At 62.2% G+C, this 14665-nt stretch overlaps 3 protein-coding genes across 3 annotated transcripts; 1 reads left to right on the top strand and 2 right to left on the bottom strand.

The window, feature by feature from the left end:
- The first annotated feature begins 3178 nt into the window (after positions 1 to 3178).
- LOC128801242 (G patch domain-containing protein 4) lies at positions 3179 to 6312 on the top strand. Its single transcript, XM_053967024.1, has 7 exons — positions 3179 to 3652; positions 4292 to 4365; positions 4449 to 4541; positions 4760 to 4867; positions 4985 to 5088; positions 5191 to 5241; positions 5368 to 6312. Exons 1-7 carry the CDS (start codon positions 3577 to 3579, stop codon positions 5972 to 5974), a joined length of 1113 nt encoding a protein of 370 aa, XP_053822999.1. The 5' UTR covers positions 3179 to 3576; the 3' UTR covers positions 5975 to 6312.
- NAXE (NAD(P)HX epimerase) lies at positions 6269 to 8738 on the bottom strand. The gene is made up of 6 exons (XM_053967057.1): positions 8249 to 8738; positions 7899 to 8007; positions 7316 to 7426; positions 7068 to 7181; positions 6835 to 6982; positions 6269 to 6752 (listed from the first exon to the last, which is right to left on the bottom strand). Exons 1-6 carry the CDS (start codon positions 8428 to 8430, stop codon positions 6550 to 6552), a joined length of 867 nt encoding a protein of 288 aa, XP_053823032.1. The 5' UTR covers positions 8431 to 8738; the 3' UTR covers positions 6269 to 6549.
- Positions 8739 to 8955: 217 nt separating this feature from the next.
- On the bottom strand, positions 8956 to 13105 carry TTC24 (tetratricopeptide repeat domain 24; the record flags this gene model as incomplete). The annotated part of the gene is made up of 10 exons (XM_053966747.1): positions 8956 to 9698; positions 10334 to 10501; positions 10742 to 10874; positions 11011 to 11075; positions 11171 to 11241; positions 11359 to 11475; positions 11580 to 11701; positions 11814 to 11942; positions 12023 to 12241; positions 12316 to 13105. Coding segments are annotated over 10 exons (1914 nt in total), but the record flags the coding sequence as incomplete, so codon positions are not given.
- Positions 13106 to 14665: the final 1560 nt, after the last annotated feature.

Here is a 14665-nt window from a genome sequence, read left to right on the forward strand (position 1 = left end):
AATCCCAGAAAGGTTTGGGTGGGAAGAGCCCTCGTAGCTCGTCTCATTCCACACCCCTGCCATGGCAGGGACACCTTCCACTATCCCAGGTTGCTCCAAGCCCCATCCAACCTGGCCTTGGACACTGCCAGGGATGGGGCACCCTGTGCCAGGGCCTCAGCACCCTCACAGGGAAGAATTTCTTCCCAATATCCAGTGTAAGTCTTCGCTTTTTTGGTTTAAAACCATTTCCCATTGAGTCATTATCTGTCCATATAAAAAGCCTTTGCCCATGATTTTAACAAGTTCTCTTTAACTCCTGAATGGCCACGATGAGCCCTCACAGGCTGTCCAGTCCTTGGTGTCTCTTGCTTGTTTAAGCAGGGAAACAAATTTCTGTGTCTCCACATGGTAGCACGTGCTCTTGTGACACTTTGGGATCACTCCTCCCCTGCTGCCAGCCCACCCGCCAAGACGCTGAAACAGAGGCACAGGGCAGCCTGCAGCCCCTCGTGTCCATCCAGTGCCACCTCCCGGCTCCGCAGCCTCCCCGGGCAGTCTGGCAGAGCCCATCCCACGCTGCTCCCAGGGGCTTTGCTGTGCTGCTCGTGTGCAGGGAGGAGCGTTGGGAGGCTCGGGCCTGCAGCTTCCTCAGTGGAGGGGCAGCGAGGCTGGGATCACTGGGACAGGGCTGGGAGGTGGATGCAGCTGGGTCTGGTCTTTGGTACCCACGGGGGTGCAGATCCCAGATCCGGCCTTCCCAGGCTCTGGAGAAAAAGGAGCTTTGAAGGCTGGTGAGAAGGAGCCTTTGAGTGAAATCTTAATCCCCTCCAGAGCTTTCCCTAATCCCTGGTAATGTGCTGTTCAAAGACCCACTTCCAAAGGAATGACTGCACTTTCTCACTCCCATCTCTCACCTTCCCCAAGGAATTGCCCAAAGGTGTTCTCACTGACTGTTTCCTCTCAATTTCCTCTGACGAATAGAATTAATTATTTTAAAACCTAATGAATGAAGCATTTTCTGCAGCAGGTAGTGGCAAATCCAGCTGATTTATTGGGAGAGATTACTGCTGTCAAGGATATATTTATACTTCATTCCTCCCCCTTTCCCTGGAGGGGATCCACAGCCTTTTCCCCCAGTATCCCAGTGTAACACTTCCAACTTCGAAATCAAACCTCAAAAATGTGGAGGAGAGAAAGATGGCAGGAAACCAACATCTACATTCCTTTCAATAAACCATTTTTTTGGTTACTAAATTCCATGGTATGGGCAGTTTCCTGTGGCCACAGCCCTGACTATGGAGGGGCAAGTTCAAAGTGACTCAAGAGAAGGTCAGTAGGGAAATATCCTGGGGTTAGGAGGCCGTGGAGTAGGACAGCTTGGAAAATGTGTGTGTGTGTGTGTGTGTGTGTGTGTGTGTAAGTGCTGCAGCACCTTTGCTCAGCCACAGGAGCTGTGAGGAAGGGCTGAACGATGCTCCTCAGCCTCTCTGCTGAATTCTGCAGCATTCAAGGGCAGAAAACCATGATTTAGAGAATGGCTGGGCCATGGCCAGCCCTGCCAGCTCCCTGCTGCAGGACCTGACCATGGCACATTTAGGGCCATATTCATGTTTCTCTGACATGGTTTATTTTTAATTCCACTGGCAAGCTGACACCTCTTTCCTGTCACTGCCTGCCTGGTGCTGGGCACGTTCACCAGGCTGTGCTGTGGGGTTTTGGCTGTTTCCAGCTGCTAGGGTTGGCTATACCAGAGCCAAAACTGCCCACAGTGTTGCACTGGAACTGGGAGGGCAAGTGTGTGTCTGTCTGTCTGTGTACAGGGCAGAGTCAGCTCTCTGTGTGTCTGTTTGTCTGTCTGTGTACAGGGCAGAGTCAGCTCTCTGTGTGTCTGTTTGTCTGTCTGTGTACAGGGCAGAGTCAGCTCTGTGTGTCTGTTTGTCTGTCTGTGTACAGGGCAGAGTCAGCTCTGTGTGTGTCTGTTTGTCTGTCTGTGTACAGGGCAGAGTCAGCTCTGTGTGTCTGTTTGTCTGTCTGTGTACAGGGCAGAGACAGCTCTGTGTGTCTGTTTGTCTGTCTGTGTACAGGGCAGAGTCAGCTCTGTGTGTGTCTGTTTGTCTGTCTGTGTACAGGGCAGAGTCAGCTCTGCGTCTGTCTGTCTGTCTGTCTGTCTGTGTACAGGACAGCTCTGTGTGTGTATGTGTGTCTGTCTGTGTGTGCAGGTCAGCTCCGTGCCTGTGTCTGTCTGTCTGTCTGTGTGTCTATGTGTGTGTCTGTCTGTGTATCTGTGTGTACAGGACAGCTCTGTCTGTCTGTACAGGACAGCTCTCTGTCTGTCTGTGTGTCTATGTGTGTCTGTGTCTGTCTGTGTGTCTGTGTGTACAGGACAGCTCTCTCTGTCTGTGTGTCTGTGTCTGTCTGTCTGTCTGTGAGTACAGGTCAGCTCCGTGTGTGTGCCTGTGGCACACCCAGCAGGGGTGTGTGTGTGCATCACTCAGCAGGGGCGGGTGTGTGCAGGTGTGTGTCGTGTTCACACACACGAGCGTGCACGGCTTTGTTCGTGTGTGCACACCCGTGCGTGTCCCCGTGGCCGTGTGTCCTCCTGTCCCCATGTCCCTGTCCCTGTCGATATGTCTGTATGTCCGTCTGTCCCTATCCCTGTCCCCGTGTCCGTGTGTCCTCCTGTCCCCATGTCCGTGTATCCCCTGTCCCCCCGTCCCTCTGTCCCTCCCCTGTCCCCCTGTCCCTCCCCCTGTCCCCCTGTCCCTCTGTCCCTCCCCTGTCCCCCTGTCCCTGTCCCTCTGTCCCTCCCCTGTCCCCCTGTCCCTCTGTCCCTCCCCTGTCCCTCTGTCCCTCTGTCCCTCTGTCCCTCCCCTGTCCCCCTGTCCCTCTGTCCCTCCCCTGTCCCTCTGTCCCTCTGTCCCTCTGTCCCTCCCCTGTCCCCCTGTCCCTCTGTCCCTCTGTCCCTCCCCTGTCCCTCTGTCCCTCTGTCCCTCCCCTGTCCCCCTGTCCCTGTCCCTCCCCTGTCCCTCTGTCCCTCTGTCCCTCCCCTGTCCCCCTGTCCCCCTGTCCCTCTGTCCCTCCCCTTGTCCCTCTGTCCCTCTGTCCCTCTGTCCCTCTGTCCCTCCCCTGTCCCCGCGTCCATCGGCGCATTCTCGGCCCCGCCCCTCGCGCATGCGCACAGCCCGTTCCCGGCAACCCGGCCGTGACCCCGCCCCGGCCTCGTGCGGCGGTGCCGGGACAAACCGGGACAAACCGGGATATACCGGGACAAACCGGGACAAACCGGGACACACCGGGACACACCGGGATATACCGGGACAAACCGGGACAAACCGGGACACACCGGGACACACCGGGATATACCGGGACACACCGGGATATACCGGGATACACCGGGATATACCGGGACACTCCGGGACAAACCGGGACGCACCGAGATATACCGGGACTCCCCCCGGGACACACCGGGACACACCGGGATATACCGGGACACACCGGGACTCTCCCAGGGACACAGCGGGACTCTCCCAGGGACACAGCGGGACACAGCGGGACTCCCCGCGACCCTCCGGGATCCCCCGGAGCCGCCGGGCCATGAGCGCCCCGGAGCCGCCGGGCCGCGGGATGCTGTTCGCCGAGACCCAGCTGAAGCGGCACGGCTGGCGCCGAGGTGGGGCCGGGCGGGGGTCCCCGGCCCGCGGTCCCCGGCCTGTCCCGCCCCCCCCCCCCGAGCGCCCCCGGCTCCCCCCAGACTCCGATCCCCGTCCCCAAGCCCCATCTTCCCCAGCTCCCTCCGGGACCCAGCTCCCCCCAAACCCCCGGCAGCCCCCGGTCCCCAGACCCCAGTGGTCCCCAGAGGCCGCCCCCCGCTCCCCTCCTTCCTGCAGGACCCGCTCTGGACCTCTCTCCCCACCCTCGGGGTCCTGCAGCTCCCGGTGCCTCCGGTGCCCGCAGTGCCCGCGGTGCCTCCGGTGCCCGCAGTGCCCCGGTGCCTCCGGTGCCTCCGGTGCCCGCGGTGCCTCCGGTGCCTCCGGTGCCCGTGGTACCTCCGGTGCCCGCGGTACCTCCAGTGCCTCCGGTGCCCGCGGTGCCCCCGGTGCCTCCGGTGCCCGCGGTACCTCCGGTGCCTCCGGTGCCTCCGGTGCCCGTGGTACCTCCGGTACCTCCGGTACCTCCGGTGCCCGCGGTGCCTCCGGTGCCCGCGGTACCTCCGGTGCCTCCGGTGCCCGCGGTGCCCCCGGTGCCTCCGGTACCTCCGGTGCCCGCGGTGCCCGCGGCCGTGCAGGCGTGACGGGTGCTTTGTGTGCAGGGCAGGGGCTGGGCAGGCGGCAGGACGGCATCGCCGAGGCCATCCGGGTGAAGGTGAAGTGCGACACGGCCGGGGTGAGTGCCGCTCCCCGCCCGGCCCCCGGCGCGGTGCCCGCTGCCCACCGCAGCCATTCCGGCAGCTCCTCTGCGCCCCGCAGGTGGGACACGACGCGGCGGAGCCCTTCACCTTCCACTGGTGGGACCACGTCTTCAACAAGGCGGCCGCCAACATCGCTGTGGAGGCCGGGCAGGTTGGAGGGCTGGGGGCTTGGCGGGGGCACCCCGGTTGGACGGGGTTGAAGGCAGGGGAAGGTGTTTGGGTTCCTTCCGTGACTCCTGCACCGCCACCGTACCCCCCCTGTGAGGAAGCAGGGCCTCGCACAGGGGCTGTGGTGGTGGAGAGGTGCTGCTGGAGGGGTGAAGCCCCTCGGATGGATCGTTTCCAAGCCTTTTTGCCTTTTCTGGCCAGGATGGCATCTCTGTGAAGGCACTTTCTGAGCAGGGAGGCAGCATCAGCAATAAGAAGCCGCGCAAGGCCGGCAGCAGCGGGAGCCTGCTCTACGGCCGCTTCGTGAAGGTAACTGGCCCCAGGAGCCCGGGGGCTGCATGGCCCCCAGCTCGTTGCTGCTGTGGCCCCCAGAGCCCCGTTTTCCTTGTTCCCCTTGGTCACAGTCCCTGTGTCTCTGTGCTGCAGTCAGCCACGCTCACAGCCTGTGGGGAGGAGACACTGCCAGGCAGCTCTGGGAGCAGTCAGGAGGAGGAGGAGGAGGAGAAGCTGGACCTCTCTTCGGTCAGGAGGTGAGGCTGGGCCCCGTCCCTTGAGGGCTGACAGGAACACTGCTCCAGACCGTGTTCCCCGCACAGATGCTGGGGGTGACAGGTCTTGTCTGTGTCCCACAGGCTGACGGACGAGGAGCTGGTGCAGGCGTGCGGGGGCCGCACGGCACACAAGTGAGTGGCTGGGGGGGTCAGCTGCCCGGGCTGCCCCCTCCTCGCAGGGGCTGGTGAGCAGGCTGGGCTGGGGCACACCTTCCCTGCTGGGGAGGTGCCAGTCCTCGCTGCCTGTGATCATTGCAGGGGTGCCCGTCACGGCCTGACCATGAGTGCCAAGCTGGCGCGCCTGGAGGAGCAGGAACGAGCCTTCCTGGCCACGTACCGGCAACGGGAGCGGCAGCAGGAGCCCCCGGAGAGCAGCCAGGGCAAAAAGAAGAAAAGGAAACAGTCCAGGGATGGAGCCAGCCCCGAGGTGCTACAGAGCCAGGAACCAAACAGAGAACAGGAGGAGGTGTTGGAAGAAGAAAAGGTTGTGAAGAGGAAGAAGAAGAAGAAGAAGCAGGGGCCAAGCAGAGAAGAGGAGCTGACAGGAGAGGAAGAGGTCATGAGGAAGAGGAAGAAGAAGAAGAAGAAGGTGATCACGGAGTCATGTGGAGAAGAGGTATCAGGAGAGGAGGGGAAGGTCATGAAGAGGAGGAAGAAGGCAGAACTAAGCACAGAAGAGGAGGTGGTAGAAGAGGAGGGGAAGGCTGCAAAGAAGAGAAAGAAGAAGCAGCAGCAGCAGGAAGAGGAGGACACAGAAGAGCCAGCTGAAACAGACGTAGCTCTACAAGAGACAGATGAGCCAAACCTGGAACACAGCCCTACAAAGAAGAGGAAGAAGAAGAAGAGGAAGAAGGAGCCAGAGTGAGCAAGTGACTTGGCTGCCATGCTGTGCAGCTGCCAGTCCCACCTGGCTGTAAGGGTCCTGATCCTGGTGCTGGTGGGTGCCATGGGGTTCTCTGAACTTGTTCCAGATGGAGCCCAGAACTGTGGCCCAGCTGCCTGGGGATGCTGGGCTAGGAAAAGTTGTTCTGGAGCTGGATCAAGCTTTACTTCACCACCTGAACCTTCAGGAATGACCCTGGTTCCCCCCAGGCTCTGGGGCAGGGACCCATTTGCCATGGGCCTGCCACAGAAGGACACACCCTGCAGAGCACTGAAGTATTTTTTCAAGGGCGTGAATAAATCTTTATTGTAATCAGATTATCCCAAAGTGTGAGTGGTGCTGTGAGTGGCAGAACCCCAGATCAGCTTTACACCAGCACTTGGATTAGGCAGCAGCCCCTCACCACTCCCACCTCCTGGGCCTTTCCATCCTGCTGGCTCACACCGCAGCCCAGTGAGGTGCTGAGCACCCTCCTGGCAGAGGCTTGGGCAGAATTTGGCCCTGGTGTGCAGTGCTGAAGCCCAGCCTGGCCCCCCCCAGCCCCTCTGGCCCCAGCTCTAGGTCAGCTGCAGGACGCAGTCTGTGCCGGGGTACGCTGGCAGGTTCAGAGCGTATTTCTCCTGGAGCGCAGGGGGCACAAACCTGCCCCCAAGGAAGTGGTACCGGCCGGTGAAATGCATCGCCGCCTTCTTGGGCGCCGTCAGGGAGATGAGCATGTCGGGCTGGAGGCCGTCTGCCTTCCCCTTCTCCACATCCCAGCCTGCAACGAGCCCCGTGGCCAGGCTGGAGCTGGGACCACCCTGGCCGGGCACCTTCCTCCGGCAGGTGCAGGCACAACTCACCTGAGGGGATGTCGATGCTGGCGATGGGCACCGTGACGCGCTCCAGAGTGCCCAGGATGCTGCCAAAGGGCTCCCGCACTGCTCCCGTGAAGCTGAAGCCGAAAATGGCATCCACCACCAGGCCATAGAGCTCGTCGATGAACGCAGCCTGCGGCAGGGATGGCAGCAGGTGAAGGGCAGTCCTGGCCACAGCAACGGGGGCAGGTGCTGCCAAGCTGGGGGCTGCTCCTCACCTCAGCTGGGAACTCGGGGAGGAAGGGAATATCCATCTTCTTGCACTGGGTGGTCAAACCTTCAAAGAGGGGCTTGCTGGGGCGCTTGGGGTAATACACGGTTGGCTGGTAGCCCTGCAAGAGCAGAAGGAACCTGAACTGATCCCACCCTGGCACCAGCAGCGGCCAGAGGAGCGGGACCCTGGAGCCCACAGGTACAGGAGTGTGCAGGGACCAGCACCCTCACGGGGAGCCTGTGCAAGACTCACAAACATCTTCAGGTGCCGGGCGCAGACCAGCCCATCACCGCCGTTGTTCCCTGGCCCGCAGACCACCAGCACAGCGGGCTGGCTCGTGGTGAAGGAGCTGGGTGGGTAGGCCTGATGGGGGGCAAGAGGCACAGGGTTATGATGGGGAAGTGGGCTGGGATTCGCAAGACCCCCAACTTGGGACTGGGAGGATTCCCAAGATCACCATCTGCCTCCCTGGTGCCCACCTCGGTGGTAGCACAGCTTGGTACACAATGCTACCATCCCCAGGACCCTCCCTTGCCCCCCAGCTTGTCCATGGTGGGGACAGCACTCGGCCTGTAGCGCTGGAACTCTCCCCCAGGACCTCCACCCACCTCCTGGGCACCCACCCTGGCAGTGGCACAGCTCAGCCCACGATGTCGGGACCCCCACCCTGCTGCTGGCAGTGCCACAGCTCAGCCCACGATGTCGGGACCCCCACCCTGCTGCTGGCAGTGCCACAGCTCAGCCCACGATGTCGGGACCCCCACCCTGCTGCTGGCAGTGCCACAGCTCAGCCCACAGTGCCAGGAGCCCCTTCTGCCCCCCCCAGGACCCCCACCTTGGCAATGGCAGTGGCACAGCTCAGCCCCGCCAGCTCCATCAGCTGGTCCACGCTGAACTTGTACTCGGTGAAGAGCTCCTGGTCGATAGCCTGGGCCTCCTCCTGCCTAGGGTGGGAGATGGCACCCCTGGGTACCCCAAAACCCGGCCAGGCCCAGCCTGGGGGGGCTATGACCCCTCGACTTTGCATGACCCGGGTGGCGGGGGGGGGGGGACACACAGAGCTGAGCCCCCGCGTACATCGCAGCCCATCCCGGTGTCCTGCCCGAGCCCTCTGCGCCCCTCAGCCCGCCCGCGCCCCGTCCCGGTGCCCCCGCGCACCGCCCGCCTCCTCTCCCGCCGGCCTACCCCAGGAAGCGGAGCCCCGTCGGGCCGGCCCCCGCGCTGGGGACGTGCATGGCGCGGCGGGGAAGGCACCGGCACCGCTCCCGGGCCCAGCCCCAGCCCCAGCCGCCGTCCCGGCACCGCCCGCCCGCCCGCGCCGCCGCCACCAGCAGCCCCAAGCCCAGCAGAGCCCGCGGGCCCGGCATGCGGCGGGCACGGCCCGGTACGGCCCCGGTGCGGCCCTGAGAGCGGGCACGGCCCGGTACGGCTCCGATGCGGCCCCCGGAGTGTGTACGGCCCGGTACGGCCCCGGTGCGGCCCCCGGAGCGGGCACGGCCCGGTACGGCCCCGGTGCGGCCCTCGGATGGGGCACGGCCCGGTACGGCCCCGGTGCGGCCCTGAGAGCGGGTACGGCCCGGTACGGCCCCGGTGCGGCCCTGAGAGCGGGCACGGCCCGGTAGGCCCCGGTAGGCCCCGGTGCGGCCCCGGAGCTCCGCGGAGCAGGCGCGGGGCCGCCCCGGGGGCGGAGCGCCCTTCACGGCCCGGCGGGGCCCGACCGGGGCCGCGGTTCCTCCGTGCCCCGCCGGACTCCGCGGTCCCTCCAGCCCCTTCATTTCCTCGCCGGGGCCCCGACACACACGGGACGGCAGAAGCGGAGCGGGGTTGTGAAAAACGCCAATCACTTGTTTTTTTTTAAATTTTTTTTTTAAGTTTAATAATAATAAGATGGTTATAAAAATAGTAATACGGTTAGAGTAATAAAAATTTAGAGTTAGGACAATTACAAGACAATAAAAAGCAAAGAATTAAGGACGTCCGGATGCTCTCGGGCACTTAAGCCACGACAAGCATGCCTTGTGAACAAAGGAATCACCTTAAAAGCAATAGCCTGTTGCATATTCATACATCTCATACATGATGCATAAATTCCTTGCAATTTTTTTGTGTTTTTTGTCAACTTCTTCTCCTTAATCCTGGTGGTTCCATAAAGACGGAGAGAAGGTGGAAGAATGTTTGTCTTTTCCGATAAGGAGGCTGTAACTCTTTATGGGCCCCGTCCCTGCCATCTCTGTGTGAAGAATTTCTTGATTATCTCATCTCTTTCTTGAGCTGGTTAAAAAGTATGTTACATAGTATAGTTTCTATTTTAACATTGCGTTATAACCTAAAAATACATTTAACACACTTCTTGAGAGAATTAACACAGCGTAACTTTCCAACATTACACATATAATATTCATTGCAACATTTGCGAAAAGCCAATCATAAAATATGCATTTTTCACAGGGGTTAAAACCGTGTTGGCTCAACGGCCCACCCCCGCCTAGCCTCCGAGGCCCCCCCAGAAACGGCTTTTCCCCGGTGTCCTCCTGGTCACACGAGGCTGCAGACGAGGGACAGAGTCCCGGTCCCCGTGCGAGGTCCCCGGCGGGGCCAGCAGCCGGCAGCAGTGGCAGTGGGGTCGTCGTCAAGGCTGCAAGGTCACGGAGGCATCACGGGGAGCAGGGGTGTGCAGCAGGATGCAAAATGGAATAATGAAATCACAGAGTCACAGACTGGATTGGATGGGAAGGGATCTTAAAGCCCATCTCATCTCAGCCCCCTGCCACGGGCAGGGACATCTTCCACTGTCTCCAAGCCCTGTCCAACCTGGCCTTGGGCACTGCCAGGGATGGGGCAGCCACAGCTTCTCTGGGCACCCTGTGCCAGGGCCTCCCCACCCTCACAGGGAACAATTCCTTCCCAATATCCCACCAATCCCTGCCCTCTGGCAGTGGGAGCCATTCCCCCTTGTCCTGCACTTCAGGCCCTTGTCCAAAGTCCCTCTCCAGCTCTCTTGGAGGCCCTTTAAGCACTGGAAGGCAGGAGTGGGCAGGAGGTTCATACCAGGGTGCTGGAAACCACTCTTAGATCTGCTGCCCCATCCATAGGGCGCAGTTTTGGTGTTGGCTACGAGGTGCCAAAATCCCCAGCCCCTGTGACTTTTGCCTTGGGGTCGTGTCCGTGCTAAGACACAGCTCTGCTGGGGTCTTCACTCCTGAACCCTCCCCTCAGAGGACACTCTAGAGCTCAAACCTCCCTTGCCCAGTCCCCCAAGGCACCACCTACCTCTCCGGAGGCCTCGGAGGGAGGGTTTGGCGGTTTTGATGCCCCGTGGAATGCGGTGCGAGACCCTCTGGCCTGGCCTCACTGGAGAAGCGATGTTCTGGTTGTCTGTGGTACTTGTGGAGCTGGAGGGGTGGCTTGGCCAGGGGCAGGGGGCTCGTGATCCTCGTGCTGAGAGACAAGTGAACCTCATGTGGGGGTTCTGGACAGCGCCTCTGGCAAACTCTCCCCGGTCACATTGTGACTGAACCCTGCCTAGGATCCAGCTGGAATGACCCCGAATGCACTCCCAGAATTATGTATCTTTAAAAATCTCTGGATTTTCAGCGTTAAACAGGAGAAGTCCCTTGTGCTGCAGAGGTATTTGGGTGTCAGGGGCTCTACTGAGGTGCCTCCCCCTTGCCCACCCACCTGTTAGCCTGGGGCTCACTGTGATACCCTGGAGCTGAGCTGGGACCATCATCATCGTCCCCAGAGCTGCCCAGGAGGCCACTTGGGTTGCAGGACTCCAGTGTGAGACCACCAGTCAGGGCCACTCTTGTGCCTCCAGGAAGGAAGGACAAACAGGCAAGAGCACAGTATCAGGCTGGACTCAGCTCCATCAGGAATTGCCTGATGGCTCAACCCCACGTTTAGTTTGTACCCTCTGAATGCCCGGGTTTGAGTACTCAGGTTTGTACCTGAATACCCAGGATGTGCTCCTGGCATACACCAATACAGCTCGTCCTCAGCCTGGGCTTTCCCCCTGAAGGACATGGAGCGAAGGAAGGCTTGCCTCCTGTTTCATCTGGAAACTCATTCCAGAGGAAGGAGAGAGAGGACGGCAGCTTTCCTACTCACACCTCGCTCCCCTGGAGCTGTGTCCCACTGGCACGGGGCAGCGTGGAGCAAAACCGCAGCTGGCTGGGCTCCTGATGGGATTAACATGTGTTAATTGCCCCGCAAACTCAGGCAGCTCTTGTCACAACCCCTACTGGGGTCCCAGTTCCCATCCCTCCAGAGTGTGCCATGCCCTGGGTGATGCTCACCTGGGCTGGGGTGGGTGCCCAAGCCCCGTGGGAGGAGAGGTGGCTGAGGCGGAGTCGGTGCTGGATGGCATCTGTGAGCTTGTGCACGACCCGTTTGTGGGCAGCTCTGGGGCTGTCCTGTGGTGGAGAGAACCTATTTGTGTGACGGGCTAAGTGGGTTTGCCCCAGGGCTGAGGCCAGTGCCCCATGATGCAGGGGAGGGGTGCCCCATCATGCCTCACCTGACAGCGGGAAAGCAAAATCAGAGCCTCCTGATAGTGCCCGATGGCTTTCTGGGGGTCTCCCAGGTGGAAGCACGCTGCGCCCAGCCCCTCGCACGCTTGCCACTGCCCCTGCAAGTCCCCTGGGAGCAAAGGGCTGCATCGGTCCCTGCGCTGCTCAGCCGAGATCCCCGGCAGGCAGCATTACCCATCCTGGCTCCGGGATGCTGCAGGGCTGCCTGTGCCTCCCCTCACCCGAGTCCCGGAAGGCTTGCAGGGCGTGCAGGTAGCTCTCCGCGGCTGCCCCGTGGTTCCCGAGCCGGCTGCAGGCGTACGCCAGGTTCCCAAAGCTCTGCCCCTGAGCCCTGCGGTTCCCCAGAGCGCCTGGAATTGGGAACACGGGGCTCCATGCCGAGCTGGCACGTCCGGCAAAGCCAAGAGGCAGAGACAGCGGCGTGAGCTACCGTGGAGCGCGGCCGCGCGCCGGTGCCAGCCCAGCGCGGCGCCGAAGCTGCGCTGGGCGTTGTGGGCAGCGCCCAGGTTCTGCAGCAGCGCGGCCTCCCGGTGCCGGTCCCGCTGCGGCTCCGCACCACACAGCCCCAGGGCCCGCTCGAAGCTCTCGGCAGCCAGGGAGAAGATGTGGAGCTGCGAGTAGCCGAGGCCGATGTCGTTGTAGAGTTTCCCTGGGGGACAGAGAGGGAAAGCAAGGCGTGGGAGCCGCTCGCCAGGGCCCTGAGAGCGAAGGGCGCGGCGTTACCTCGCAGGGCCAGGTCGGGGATGGCCTCGCAGAGTGAGCGGCACCGGGCGAGGACCCCGGCGATCTCCGCCGCCCGGAACCGCCGGCTCTGCAGCATGGAGCCGCTCGCCCGGCTCAGAGCCACGGCCGCGGCCTCGGGGCTCTCGGCCGCCGCGTAGGCCCGCGCCGCCTCCAGGAAGCACCGCGCGGCCCGGGCCGGCTCGCGCATCCCCAGGTAGCAGCAGCCCATCTGCACGCAGGTCCCCGCTCGGCTGCCAGCCTGCGCGGCACCGGCGTGGCTGGGGACTTTCTCAAAACGCTCCAGAGCCTTTGGAAAATCCTGGAGGCCTTCATGAGCCGCCCCGACGCTGAAATAAAGGCTCCCCAAGCGGTCCCTGCTCTCCGCCTCTGAGGGCTGGGACTGGAGGAGGAACTCAAGGGCCTTTTTGGGCTTCCCAGTCTCCACATAGGCAGCCCCCAGGTTAAAAGCACAAGCCCTGTGGAGCTGGGGGCTCAGTGTGTCCCTGGAGAGGAGCAGGGCCTTCCTGAAGCACCCCACTGCCTCCCGCCCGGCGCCCAGGGCCAGCGCCCGATGTCCGGCTCGTGTGAGGCCCTCGATCGCATCCACCCGCCCTGCCGCCTCATCCCCTCCCTCCGGAGCAGCTGCCCTGGCCTCAGCCTTCTTCTTCTTACGGCTCTTCTTGCAGCTGGTGGGGGCCGCAGGGGTGGTGGATCCTGTGGGGCCAGAGGGGGCAGTGGGGTGTGTGGGTCCTGTGGGGTCTGTGGGGGCAGTGGGGGCAGTGGGGTCTGTGGGGGCAGAAGGGGCAGTGGGGTGTGTGGGGACAGTGGGGTCTGTGGGGGCAGTGGGGGCAGTGGGGTCTGTGGGGGCAGTGGGGGCAGTGGGGTCTGTGGGGGCAGAAGGGGCAGTGGGGTGTGTGGGGACAGTGGGGTGTGTGGGGTCTGTGGGGGCAGAAGGGGCAGTGGGGTGTGTGGGTCCTGTGGGGGCAGTGGGGGCAGTGGGGTGTGTGGGGACAGTGGGGTGTGTGGGTCCTGTGGGTCCTGTGGGTCCTGTGGGGGCAGAAGGGGCAGTGGGGTGTTTGGGGGCAGAGGGGGCAGTGGGGTGTGTGGGTCCTGTGGGGTCTGTGGGGTCTGTGGGGGCAGAAGAGGCAGTGGGGTGTGTGGGGACAGTGGGGTGTGTGGGGTCTGTGGGGGCAGAAGGGGCAGTGGGGTGTGTGGGTCCTGTGGGGGCAGTGGGGGCAGTGGGGTGTGTGGGTCCTGTGGGTCCTGTGGGGTCTGTGAAGTCTGTGGGGCCAGTGGGGTCTGTGGGGTCTGTGGGGTCTGTGGGGGCAGTGGGGTCTGTGGGTCCTGTGGGGGCAGAGGGGGCAGTGGGGTGTGTGGGTCCTGTGGGGTCTGTGGGGGCAGTGGGGTCTGTGGGGTCTGTGGGGGCAGTGGGGTCTGTGGGGTCTGTGGGGGTGGTGGGCTGCACTCCCAGGTCAGCAGCCTCTTCCGAATCCATGGGCAGGGGCAGCAGCAGCCTGCCTGCAAGAGACAGAGGTGCTTAGGCAGCCAAGCCAGCATGGTCCAGCCAACGAGCACTTCAAATGAGCAGCATTATTTTATATTATTTATGAAAAATTAGGGATGTCTTGTAGCCTGTTTGCTATTAAGTTTCAGGAAGGAAAAGGTCTTTCCATGGCGGACCCCACAAGCCTTGGTGGCCACGAGAGAGGAAAGAGGTCACTGGGGGAGGAGGAGGAGGGACAGCATGGAGTGGGAGTTGCTGGGGTGCCTTTTTGGGAGGCAGAATAACGCGTTGCACACACTTACTGTTTGTTCTTCGGGTGCAAAGTGCGCCGAGAGCGGGGAGCAGAGAGACGAGGCATCCCCGCCGCTGCAGCCGCGTTGCTGCCACAAGCCACGGCTCTGCTATGGGGATGGAGAATGTCTGAGGTGCTTGGGCTGCCTGGAAAGGTGCCTGGAGCGGGTCACAGCCCCTGCTGACGGACGGCCGGGTTCTGAGAGACAGGAGCGTGGCAGGCGGTGGCACAGGCCGGGACAAAGCCAGGCCTGTTCCTGGGAAAGCACATCCCACAATGGCGCCGCTGGCTCCAGTTTCATCCCTGTCACCAGGGCGGTGCGCAGTGCCATGGCAACTCAGTGCAGCAGGGCCAGTGTGAGCCCTGGGATGGATGGATGGATGGATGGATGGATGGATGGATGGATGGATGGATGGATGGGAAAACTGTGTGAGGGACAGGACAGCCACGTAATGGATGGCACAGCCGGCTCCTTGCTGTCTCAACAGTTCATGGCAGGTGCTGGGGGCTTGTTCCATGCGGGGCCAGGTTCATGCTTTGGAGCAGGTTGATGG

Source organism: Vidua chalybeata, chromosome 29, assembly GCF_026979565.1.
Source record: "Vidua chalybeata isolate OUT-0048 chromosome 29, bVidCha1 merged haplotype, whole genome shotgun sequence".
NCBI classification, from domain to species: domain Eukaryota; kingdom Metazoa; phylum Chordata; class Aves; order Passeriformes; family Viduidae; genus Vidua; species Vidua chalybeata.